We start from the raw sequence: 13,554 nt of genomic DNA on the forward strand, positions 1-13,554 counted from the left end.
AAAGAAGGACAAGAAAACTTACTAAAACCTGTACTGGTAAACGAAATCAACCAAAAATACCCGGACTATGTTAAAATATAAACCGATGGATCAAAAACAAACAACCCATCAAGAACAGCAGCAGCAATAGTCATCCCTGAATTCAATATTCAAACGGGATCCAGATTACCTGACTATTGCTCCATTTACGCCACTGAATTCTGGACTATACTTAAATCACTACAATAGATCAAAGACAACCAAATACCTAAAGCAGTCATTATAAGCGATTCCCTGAGCGTTATCAAATCGATCCAAAATCGCAATACACACTCTAGGGAACAATTCCTCGACAGAGCATGCCAATTAATCGACGATATCACCACAGCACATCAGTTAGTCGAACTCGTGTGGATACCGTCGCACATTGGAATCTCTGGCAACGAAACAGCAGACAAAGATGCAGAAACCAAACTAGGAGATCAAAACTCTATCAAGCCTAACTATAGCTCTACAGAAGTACTAAACTTCGCACAAACAAATATAGACCAAAAATGGCAAGATTTTTGGAACTCCTCCACAAAAGGTAAAAAGCACCATGAAACCCAAAGAAAGCGTAGATAGGAACATACAGCTACCTAAGGGTACCTATTTAGAACAGAAAACCATAAACAGGATAATAACTGGAAAAACTAAACTAGCAAGCAGTTTTGGAAGATTTATAGGACCCAAACCAGCAGCCATTAACTGGTTTAACTGCCACACCACCGAAGATCTACACCACGTATTCAATATATGCCCAAAATATCAACCCGCTAGGAAAATATTTATCAAAAGCCAAAAAGAGATTGCATCACAACACACACACCCAGATTTACTTTTGGACTCTAATAAAAATAAACAATCAGCATATAAAAATATAAATAAATTCATAGTCTCAGCAGGACTTAGGAACAAAATATAATTACTATCCCCACAAAACCAAAAGACCCAACAACTAGCTAAATAAATTTAGAAGCCCCCACATAAAACCCATAACATATCATTCAATTTTATAAAAATATTAATAAATAATTCACTTACGAAGCACCTATAAAAAACTAAGGAAACCGCAAAATCGGATGTCCTAGATGTCCTTAACGAACCCAGTAATCAGCTAGGACTCTGGTCCTAGATGTCCTTAACGACTCCGGTCTCTTGCTAAATAAAGTATAAATAACATTCAGTCTCTAAAAACATTAATAAATAAATAACTTAAAGAGGCAATATCTAAAAACTTATAAATAACATAACGTAGGAAGCACACACTAAACACCTCGACTAGTAATACCATAATAACCTTGAAAATTTCTCTTCATACATGATTCATACTAACAACCTCTATAAACAGCATAGAACACCACCACCCCTTTTTCGAACATTTTGAAGAAAGAAAAAAAAAAAACGCACGAAACACCAGGTAAATGCAACAAGAAACCAGCGATGTAAAGCAACCAGGTCCGTTCCCGAGCTTTCCTTCCCACTAATGACAGCCAACCATTCAACTGTAAGGGACCTCTATGGACACACAGATTGAGGACAAACTATCAGGGTTCCTTGAACCCATAAAAGCCTGGGGGAGGTGGCACCATTCCCTTCCCCAGGAACAACTAGGAGGCTGCGGTGCAGTCAGAAAAAAGTGGCACATGCACAATTGTGCGCACGCCACTATAATTAAACTCGACAACAACAACAACATCACATTACTTAATGTATAATATTATCATATTCACTGAGAAATGTAAGACCTTTTTTGTATCAATTTGATTGTTTCGTTTTGTGTTTGCTGACTTTAGTAGCACTTTTAAGACATTATTGACTGTATCCTGCTAGGGAAATGGAAGTGCCTTTCCCAAGGACACACCGTGGCGCCCAACCTGGGTTGGGTTTTATCAGTTGGAGCTTCTCGAGTTTCAGCAATGGTCTCCATATTCAACAGTTATAGAAGACTTGTTATGGATTCCTAAACGCTCTTTTTGGCAGCAGTGCATCCGTCCCTTCAAAGGGCTCTTGTGCTTGTTTTGTTTTTTAAATATTTGTTGTCAAACATTTTGTTTCTGGTTAAGAATTATTTACTAATTGTTATCAGAGGAGTAGATCGGCTAGTTGTTCATTGGATTTAGATAATAATGTGATAAGACTGCCATTATGAAATATGTGAAGTCTTTTTTTTTCAGTTGGTGGTCTTGTGGTTGCTTCAGCTCATCATATTGGGAGACTATTTTATCCCGAATTCGATAGCTCCGGTGGCCTGGTAGTTAGAGCGTCCGTCTCGGATGCGAGAGGTCGTGGGTTCGAACCCAGGCCAAGTCATACCAAAGACTTATAAAAATGGTACTGACAGCTGCCTCACAAGGCGCTCAGCACTAAGAGGTTATTGTTAGGACTGATCGGCCTAATGTCAGGATAATGTGACTGGGTGGGACATCATGCTACATGGCTGCGGCATGGTACCCCAGTGCTAGACATCACAATAAACTTCCACACTGCAGACATCGTAGCGATATGACTGGAAATTTTTTTTTTTAAAGCTACGTCAAAAATCCAAATCACAGACACACACACATAATCCCAAATTTTCACACAGCTTTCTAAATCTAGATTGCTAGATGGGTAATCTTAAATTGTGGAACCATGACTTTTTGCACGATTCATTGCGTCCAACAGTATATTTGCAGATTCAAAGTTTTCCACGCGTGAATCACACTTGAGGAAAATAATGATTTTTAAACAGAAATTAAATGTTTATGGAAAAACAAAGATGACTGAATCCTGGATAGCTATACAATGGCCACGTCAAACTATAAATAAGCTTAACAAAACTCAGTTATGATTATGACAAACAAAAACTAACAATGGTACTTGGAAGCTTTGAGATTCAAACATGTTTGGAAATTGCTATAAGATTCAGCAAATATTTAAACATAGTTTTAAGTGATACTCGAGGGCAATAAACAATCTTTTTTGATCAATATTATCTACCAGATGATATTTTATACTTTAAGAGTTTTGAAACATTGTGTTTAGTTAATTAAATATTGACATTTTCTGAAATTGATAGGACTTTGCATCTACATCGTGTAGAATGTTTAGAAAAAAAGGGAGGTTCAAAAATGAAAAAAGACGTGTTGTAACATTAACTGATTGGACTTTTTTTTTACATTATGCAAGTTTTATTTAGTTTATTATAAAGTCGGCACGATTTACTTAAGCACGCATATTTATTAATAACAAGCACGCTCTTCAATGTGTCATAGACAGCTGTCAACAAAATTTCTCCCTTTTCTTCTTCTCAAAATGACTCGCCCTTGTCTGTGTTGTGAGTCGTGGTACAAGGAAATCATTCTTCACTTTTAAATCTCACTTTTTCTTCCTTTTTTTTCTCATCTTTCCTGCCTCCCTATTTTCTCAACTTTCTACATAATATTCTAAACATTTTACTTGACAGTTTCTTCTTTAACATCTTTCTCTTTTTTACCCTGGTCTTTCACCTATTCTATTTGTTCATCTTCGTGCTTATAAATACCTTGGCTAAATGTTTGACAAAAGATACTCTTCATATTGACTATTCAATAATTTACTTGTTTTATCATTAAAAATCCATGTCGCCTGCCATTTAGTCAAATATATTTACAATTTTTATATCGTCAAATAAGAACATCGTAAGCAAGTTTTGCTGTGGGTTTTGGGGGGTGGGGTGGGGTGGGGGGTGTAATAACATACAACCTGTGTTGTACATTCTGTAATATCTAGCTAAAACTTTATGTATTATGTTTAAACTAAGAATGACGTTTTATTCAAACTTCGATGAAAAGCTTATAGAATTCTAATACACTTCGTATTATGTAAATCTTGCTTTATTTCAGACTAAAACGATAATGTCCACATTTCCTAATTTGAAAGTGCTATAGCACGATTGCATGTGTTGTCACTGGTGGGTCAGACCGTACAGGCCAGCTTATTAACAATTAGGACAAAAGTTAGATGTTTAATTCATGTAACCGAGACCTGATTATCCCATTCCCACAGAATGTAAAGCAGCATATTGTAAAACCAAGGTTCGTAAGAGAATTATCATTAACAAATCTTGACGTTTTGGGCAACGAGGGATTGTTTATCAAAACATGTTATGTCGTTAGGCAGATCATTCAACACTTAGTAAATAACACATTCAAACGTAACCCGTTATGTAGCTTAGTGCTAACCATCTTAGTGTGGTTGATATTCTGGATGACTAACTGTAAATACAAGATATAAACAGTACCTGAAGAAACAAAATCGTTCAAAAGATAACATTAAAAATGTGTATTTAAAAGGGTGTATAGTTTGAATGATGGGCGATTTTCGCAACTATTTTAATTGGTGGTTGATGCGAGTCTCTCTTATTGAACAGGATATCATTACAGAAAAATAATGTATAAAAGCTGTGAACAGTCAGAGAATCAAAACAATTATCAATTTGATTGATTGGTGTTTAATGACTTATCAACAAATGAAAGATTATGTCATCCTGAAGCATTTACAATAAAGTGTTGACTACAGATAATAAAAAACACATCAAAACCCCGTCTGACTTGGACAAGATTCAAACCAGCACCCATCCGGTAACGAGTCCACCTCTCGAACCATTGTGCCACTGCGGCTAAAAAATTGATCTCTGAAGAAAGTATATAACCAGCAACTAACAACAAAACTACGTATCTGAATTTTTTTTTTCTTTCTAGTTAAATAAATGATTGGGTCGGTTTTGTCAAAATTATTAGCAACAAATATAAAAAGACATAAACCTTTTTAGCTGATAAGTTATCCTGGTCGACTTTTTAATCTAGGTTAGTTATATGATGACGTAGTTTTCTGCTTAAGCCTGCGAGACAAGAATGCTTGCATACCAGAAACAAACTTCATAGCTGTATACTTTAATTGCACCTTTCGAAGGCTTTAACTCCTCTCCGTAACTCTTCATAACAACGTTACCAACATTTTGCCCGTGCAGGCTAGGCAGGAATTCATGGCTTATGTAGTTTCCAAATTTTAGACATGAAATAATATCATCCACAAATTAACAGTTGAATTCAGCTGCTGAAGTTGATGATTTTTAAAAACGTACACAGCTCCATAACATTACGGATGACATCATAGTTGCCGTTCTCTGCCCGAATATTGCTGCCAACGTGTCGCCATTCCCAGGTGATTCGTAAATATACTGACACAAAAAAGAAAGGTTTAATTTGAACAATATTTCTTCAAACAAAATGAATTTATTGCTTAAACAAGTTGAGGTCAGTGCAACCTGGTTACTTCTGTGCCTCCAAACATCAAACAAATTGTAAACGACATTAAATCGCTCATGCTTTTAACTTTTTTGAAAGAACTGAATTACGAATTAACGGTTCACAAAAAGTTATGTTTTTCTTTTTTTGAAGGATAGAATATACTAGCAGACTTAACCTGCTCATTGTTATATAGGAACCGTGCAGGTCGTGGATTCATATACCGTTAACCTGTGTACAACGATTGCTCAGGGTGAGTGCTATACTTGGTTGTTATGGACATGTGGTCTCTACATAAAGGTAAATGTGTGAGATCTAATTTACTTTATACACAGGTATCATTATATGCATATGCTGCTATAGCCAACTTTACTATACACGTGCGGCCAATGTGGGTATGTTAGAAAGCTTGCCAGTGGCTTCTCGTGGGTCGGTGTTTTTTTTCTGGGGGTTTCCAGGGTTCTTCCTCCACCATTAATACTGGCCGCCATGTATAGCCTATCGTGTGCTGAAAAATGGCGTTAAACCCTACAACAACAACAACTATACACGTGACATCACCGTAAATTGTGTTGCTGTTTAGAATACTAGCATTCGGAGGAATGGATCCTGATACTTAAGTAGAGGAGATGCCGACGGTTGCTGCTCCGATGCGTCACACTACTTCGGCCTCAACTTCAGCTTGACCGGTGGCCAGAAGAGTCTGGTCTGATTAACCGACTAGTCACAGCAATTTTCAGGGATTACTTTAGAGATTCTCAGTTTCACTGATCTGTATAGTTTTCAATGGTTACCTTTGTGATTAACGAAATACATTGTTGTTCTTTGAACCTTACAAAGGACCTAGGGTCAACTGAGTAAAGTTTGTTCTTTGCACGAATATTTCACTCAGCAGCCCCGACATGAGAAACTAAGTTATCGTAAATATCTGTCCCCTTGGGATCTGAGGCGGGTGGGGAGCATATGTAACGTATATTTTACTATGTCACTATGGGAAAATCAACCAATAGGATGTGAGACCTTATATCCACCGGAACAGAGATTATTAAACCACCGACTCAGATAAGTAAACTCGTCACTGACTCTAATTATGAGAATTTAAAATTAAAAAAAAGAACTTAAAGAAGTGTAAAACAAAGCTATCTGTAGACTGTAGCCGCAAAGCTCACTCGAACAAACTGCTTCGCTCTATGCCATTTGTTAGATATAGAGATTTGGGTCAGTCAGACTGAATGTTCGAAAATAACAGCACTCAGAACGTATCACAAGTGAAAAGCATCAACATTCGTCGTAATGGCAAGTTGATTCCCACAAACACATATCGCCACATTCAACTGCGCTACTTCTTCTAAAGCGACCAAAGTAAGGTTCTTGAATATCCCTGTTGACCCTTTTATCCCTAATCCTTTGCGGTGTTTCAACTGCCAGAAATATGGCGACCACAAAGATGCCTGCAAGAAGATACCGGTCACCCCATATGTGGGCAGGAGGGTCGCAATGGACCGTCCTGCACAAATAACGCATCTTATTCAAATTACAAGGGAAAAGACCTCTAATACTCTAGAGACTGCCCTAAGTGGAAATTCGAAGAGATTCAACACGTGAAACAGAAGAAAGGCATGAGCTTTTCCGAGGCAAGAACATCTGCTGAAGCCACAGCTACACAGAACACAGCTAGCAACACCAGCGCAGCTAAAGTGGAGAGGAAGAAACCTTACACAAACACTGTCTGTACCCAGAGATGCATTACAATGCAACGAACAAAACAAACTTAAATCTACCCAAGAAAAGAGCTGCAAAGCACTGGCCCCAGTGTAAATAAAATCACATTAACATGCCCACAAAATTATCAACATCCATACAAAAAATATGCTTCATCTTAGGCAATTAATAAAATCCTTGACAAATCCTATTTGTACGAGAAAATTTAATAAAATGAGAGCTTCCTATCGTGGAGATACGTGCCGTAGAGACTTCGCAAAATGAAAACGAAGCTGGAACTCTACTGTAACACTCCATGACAACATCTCGATCCGGTTATCAAATACAGTCTCGATTTTTACTGCATAAATTATAGCATACTCAAAGTTTTGAAATACATTTAAGCATCTCAATAAACTAATTTCAGCATCATTTTCAGTTCCCTTTCCACATTACAAAACTTTCAATCTGACAATCGTTTAATATCTCAGATATTAGAGAAACGAATGCAAGATTCCTTATGCTGACTTCGAATATTCTATATAAATCAGCATCTTCGTAATTATTGACAAAGTATGTGGAATGAAAACTCCACAAACTTAAGAACATCAATATTTGCAAAATGTATTAAAACTTTATAGACGTATCCACTTTAAAGATCACCTGTAATATGCAATAACCTTACTTAAAACAATTATTGTTAAAGTCCGGAACATGACAATTATGAAGAAATAAACTTACACTAAGCAACCACATAGCTATGGAGGACATTTTTCTCACTTCCCAAAAGTGACTGTTTAAGACCAGTTTGAATTTAAAGTGACACTGTTTTTAACGGACTTTAAAGTGACACTGTTTTTAGTGGACTTTAAAGTGGAGAGAACAGCGTGTTCTATATAGACATGTGTTCTTTCCATAGGGCAATATTCAGTAACTTCAGTACAGTCTTTTCATCTTCATGCATGTGTAATTTTGTATAATAATAATAATGGCGAGCTTTGAATTATAAAAACTTAGTGTTAAATAGAAATATTTCATGTATTCATGACAAGTACTTTTGTTGTAAACTAGTGTTAAATAGAAATATTTCATGTATTCATGACAAGTACTTTTGTTGTAAACTAGTGTTAAATAGAAATATTTCATGTATTCATGACAAGTACTTTTGTTGTAAACTAGTGTTAAATAGAAATATTTCATGTATTCATGACAAGTACTTTTGTTGTAAACTAGTGTTAAATAGAAATATTTCATGTATTCATGACAAGTACTTTTGTTGTAAACTAGTGAGCAGGTCCTGCAGGACTTTCCATGATAAAATTTAACATAAATATTTTCGCTGCAATATGTTATCTTGTCTCTACGACTCTGAAATGAAGGTTTTAGATGAAAGTTATTTCTGGTCATGCTATGAATGGCAAGCATTTCAGGGCTTTTATTGGGACTTCTGAGAGAGTCCTTAATGACCGGTGTCCATTCATTGGAATTTTTTTTAAGGCAGGATATAGCGCATGCCATGATAATTGAAATCCGTCATATTGTGAAATGTGAATCACCATAATCAATATTCATATAAAAGTCAGTCACCTACTGTTCTATACGACACTATACCAGTTCATAAAAAAAACAAGAGCAATTACAACTCCATGACTTGTGGTTACATCCATTGAACATTTGATATATATCTTTCTGTTCTTAGTTTGCTTTATTGTTTTGTGCGCAAACGAAAAACGTGCCAACAAAAAAAGAGCAGCAACAACAAAAACATGTATAGTAATACAATTAATGATAAGAAAAATAGCATTATTAATAGTTCTATTCGATGTCTCTGTACGCACCCAGCCTGCAAGGTATCATGCTGGTGTCATCCAAAGGCCACAAATTTATGAGTCATACGAGGGTCACGAGTAAATACACCTATTTTGATGGTTAGTATAATTTAATCCATAAACGGAAATCGTTATTATGGAATATCAGAGGGCTGAGGTATTTTAAAATTTGACTCAAATATAGAAGTTACGACTTCATTATCGATATGCAACGCGCCTGGAATTAGCCTTTTGGCATGGTCTCGCAATAGTAACGTGTTATTCAAAGTGAGTGAAAAGTTGCAACACATAATAATAACTGAAGTTCACACGTTGGGAAAGTGTTTAACATCAGTCGGCATAGAAAAATAAAACCTACGTGTGTTGGTGTGACGTATAATGTAAAAACTAAGCTAAACAAAAGTAAAACTTTACACGTTGAACCTTTAGTTTCTTCTCGAGTAACCTGTACCCAATTCTTATTAGCGTCAAATTGTCTGTATTTGCATTTATGACGTCATGCTGACCTCATGTTCAGATTTGTCTGCATTGTGCTGATTTTTCAGCATAATTGGTTATGCATACAAATGAATGATCCCCACATTTGGAATTATATTTCATAATGAAAATGATAGTGTTGACTTTATAATTCTTTGAATTCCAACATTTAATGCTGACTTTTTGTTTAAAATAGCTCTGGTAATTGAATTTAATTTATGCAGAGAGTTTAATTAAAGAATACCAATGAAATTGTCCGGTATCTGAAATATTTGTGTTATTTTTATCGATTTCCGTGTGCATATAATTGAAATGCGAATTGTCTTCTTCAACTTCAGGCGTGAGTGAAACTTTTTTGCAAGTTATATGTAGACACCCTGAACTTTCTCTGATCTTAACTGCGGAAACTATGTAGAAGAGTGCTTGATCTGTAACTTTTGAAGTCTTAAGTTTTGTCAAAGATACAATAATTGACATGGCTTGGAGGTCATTCATTCGTGGAGGGGGGGGGGGGGGCTGAACACTGACAATTTGCGATTAAAACCTTGTGCAATTTGAAAAGCATAATATATCTTGCTAAATCTCTTTGCAGTTTAGAAGAATTTTTTTCTAATAAAAGTAAGTTTGAAAAACATGCTGGAATCAAGCCAAACAGGTTTGTACAGGCAGATAGACAACGATATGGAACGAAAAACACAGGCAGATATATAATGGTGTAAAACAAAGCCGTATTGTTGTTCCTTTCTTTTCTTCAAGCTTTAGTTGTTTATTTGGGAGCTGGGGCACTCACACTTTGCATTTTGTAAAACTCTACTTTCATCTGATAGTTTGGGTTTACCTTACAAATGTCAACAATACAACACTATTCTTGTTACACTGCATTGAAATCAGGGTTAGATTTGATCGCTTACTAGTCTATTCTCTCTCCATCGACCGCCATAAAAAAGAACTTTAAAAAGCAAACAAAGTAATAACCATTATCTTTGTATTGATGATGAGGAAAAGACTCAGAGCGAAATTTGTTTGCACTATTAGCTTAAAAGCAAATAAATGATAAATAGTAACAAACGATAAATCACACACACACACACACACACACACACATATATATATATATATATATATATATATATATATATATATATATATATATATATATATATATATATATATATATAACAGACCACGCGCAGATTCTATATTTTGTTTCAGTGTCATGATGATTATGATCAGTCTCACAGTCACAATCGTCATCTAATCACCGTCACTACCACTTCCTAAATTTCGTCTTCTTTTTTCCTTTTTTTATGATAATGACGGTAAATGCAAAACCAAGGCTCTTTAAACCTTAGCTACACACTAATAGTACGCGTGCATCACACACACTCAACATCGAAAATACGTATACAAAGAGCCACGCTACTCACCCTTAAATTAGAAGTAAAATGAACAACGTAGACCCTGACCTGTCGATGCATTAACTGACGGCAGATTTGGATTGTACACAAGGAAATATAGTTGCTGATGTAGACACTCATCAGCAAACTTCTACGAGGGGAAAATAGACATCAGTCGAACACAGAATGCGGTAAAGCTATATATTGTGTACGATCTCTCTCTCTCTCTCTCGTGTCACCATGGTTTAACGAGTATGTATATGTTAAAGGACCCCGTCACCAGCATGCGGTTCTTTGCATGAATTTTTTTTTTATATCTCGGCAGTGTGTATTTATTGATTTTCTTCAATGGTTCTTGTAATCCCTTCAAACATAGCGGACTTTTATCCTGCAAATTATTATCAAGGCAATGCACGGTCCATTATTGTTTGAAGCTTACAAACAGTCGGTGTCCAAATAATGGCCTAGTAATGCGTGAAAATTGTCTTCAACCAACAGGGCATTAATTTACCTGGGCACCGGTTTTAAGTTGTTTATGTATATGTAGAATTAGTGATAGTTGTGAGGGTTTGACAAATACATACATGACGTGTTTTGTACGGTATGCATAGGTTGACAGCGGATTTATAGATTGGAGTTTACAATTCTGACATTTTCTCGTAAATACAAGTATGTACTGTGGATTATTTCTTATTACCTTTTATGGTCCGTTCGTTCGGATTGCAATTTAAACAGAAAGAAATTACAGAGTATGTATCACTATCTTCCACCCCACGGATATGCCGCCTGGGGTACTAACGGAACTACTATTAGAAGCATGCTTACATTTCTGTGGCAAGTAAGTGTACGCATCTAAACTAACATTGCCTTATTTGTCTTTCTGTTTTTCACTTTTCTTTCCGTATCCTATATTTAAAACCTCATACATTTACCAGATAAACCCAATCAGTTTTAAGCATTAACTAACGAATCACAGGCCGTGTTGTCATGGATACGTGAATATCTTTCTGTTCATTTTCAGCAGTTACACTTTTTTTAAAGAGAATAAGTACAAATGTTATTTTAGATCAGGGCGGTCCAACATCTTTACATCGTGAGGCAACTGCACCAAAACAGCAAAGGTTCATGGGCCATACATGTTAGATATTACAGTCATGATACTATAAGTGTTTAACTCATTTTTGTATGAGCACGGGTCATAAAAAGAACACGATTTATGGGCCACATTTGTTGGACTACTCTTTGCATTTTAGGAAGAACAAGCAATGCCGTTGTTAATTAAAAAAAAACAAGAAAAGTAACGACGTACGTGATATAAAACCCGTGTACAATCTGATTTTTTTTTACCCGTCATATTGTATGTATGTATGTATGTATGTATGTATGTATGTATGTATCCTTTTTATTTATGGTAAAATATTATAGTAATTTCATCAAACAAAAATCCATTTGATGTACTTTCTCTTCCTTCTTTGACTCGCCTCCATACCTCAGTTATTGCCCCAAAGATTTCAAGCATACTGGTTTGTTTAGTTTCATAACATCAAACTCAAAAGATTACACAAGCTCCCCAGATAAGCTTTGTTGATGTAATTAAACACGTAGCTCATTTTATTTCTAAAATATCACTGCTAAACGAATGCACATACAAAACATGACAGTTTTGCATCTATTTTCAGGGTTAAAAAGCACGGGTTTTATCCTTGCAAAAGTTAATGTATCTCAATTTTTCAATTATCGTAAACGAGTACTTAAGTCAATAATATTTATTTCCTCATACTTCACTCTTGACTTTTTTAACATTAAAAATTATTATGATATATCTAAAACAACTTTGTAAAAAGAAACATTTCTCAAATTATTTTTCACGACCAGATATCTTGAATTAGGGTTGATCGTTTAGTATTTTTTAAATAAAATATTTTAAAAATTCCAATGTTGAAATTATTATCTCTTGAACGGAAATTATTTTGGGTACGCTTATTTATGTTCAGTGCAGAAAACAACTCTCGCACGCGGCACATTTATTTTACGTTGTGGTCTTAATTTTATTCTTGTGTGAGATTTATTTTCCGCCTGGAGTTACAAATTTTCGCACGCAAATTACTAATTATATTTATCATTATTGCAAATGCCGTTTATTTAAAACCTCTTAATTCCCGCACGACTTATTAGTATGCGCCCGCACGACTTATTAGTATGCGCGTGAGACTTATTAAATCTTGCGCGTTATTTTCATGTACTCTGGTTAGTAATTTACGCACGCAGTTGAGTAATTCACGCGTATCTAACTTCCGCATCTAAATCAGTGATGTACAGAATCCAGGTCCAGGCCTAAGGCAACGCGAACGAGGCAACCGCCTTCGGCCCCGTGCTAATTCGCAATGCAATTGTTTGCTTGGGGCCCTGCGCTCATCGCTTGCTGTCTTGGGCCAAGTATGTTGCCTTGGGCCCCGCACACCCTAGGGCCGGGCCTGACAGAGTCTTATTGTCTTTGTTTTACATCCTCGCAAACACGGATCTATTCGGTCGAACGTTCTTTTCTGCATATTCGCTAATTATCTAGCACAATCATTATAAACAACATCAGACAGCTTGCCTTATCCCTTTAACCCTCATTACCGTCATTTCTGAATGGTGAGCAGATTCAGGAATTGTCTAAGTTTCATGTTGATCTCGGATGTATGGTTGAGGATTTGTGGGTTTAACGCTATTTTTCAGCACATGATAGGCCATTATATCTGGTGGAGGAAAAACCTGTGAAAACCCTGGAAGAACCACCTACCCACGGGAAGCTACTGGCAAGTTTTCTCACATACTCACCATGACCTAGCCAGAGACTCGAACATAGTCGAAAAGAGG

General features: G+C 36.0%; 1 protein-coding gene across 3 annotated transcripts in view; it reads left to right on the forward strand.

Annotated features, from left to right (window-relative positions):
- The first annotated feature begins 10,748 nt into the window (after positions 1–10,748).
- The window catches only part of LOC149802620 (inositol polyphosphate multikinase-like), an 87,853-nt gene continuing 85,047 nt past the window's right edge, over positions 10,749–13,554 (forward strand). Inside the window, exon 1 of one of the 3 annotated variants that reach the window (XM_089951937.1) lies at positions 10,749–10,883. In XM_089951937.1, the coding sequence (XP_089808063.1) occupies positions 10,879–10,883 (5 nt within the window). In that variant the 5' untranslated portion in view covers positions 10,749–10,878. Of the gene's footprint in view, positions 10,884–11,239; positions 11,531–13,554 lie in introns of those variants that run through there. The other 2 variants (XM_089951934.1, XM_089951939.1) reach the window with 2 other exon arrangements.

The sequence above is a fragment of the Sinohyriopsis cumingii genome, chromosome 3, assembly GCF_028554795.1.
Source record: "Sinohyriopsis cumingii isolate HCF-2022 chromosome 3, ASM2855479v2, whole genome shotgun sequence".
Classification (NCBI taxonomy): Eukaryota; Metazoa; Mollusca; class Bivalvia; order Unionida; family Unionidae; genus Sinohyriopsis; species Sinohyriopsis cumingii.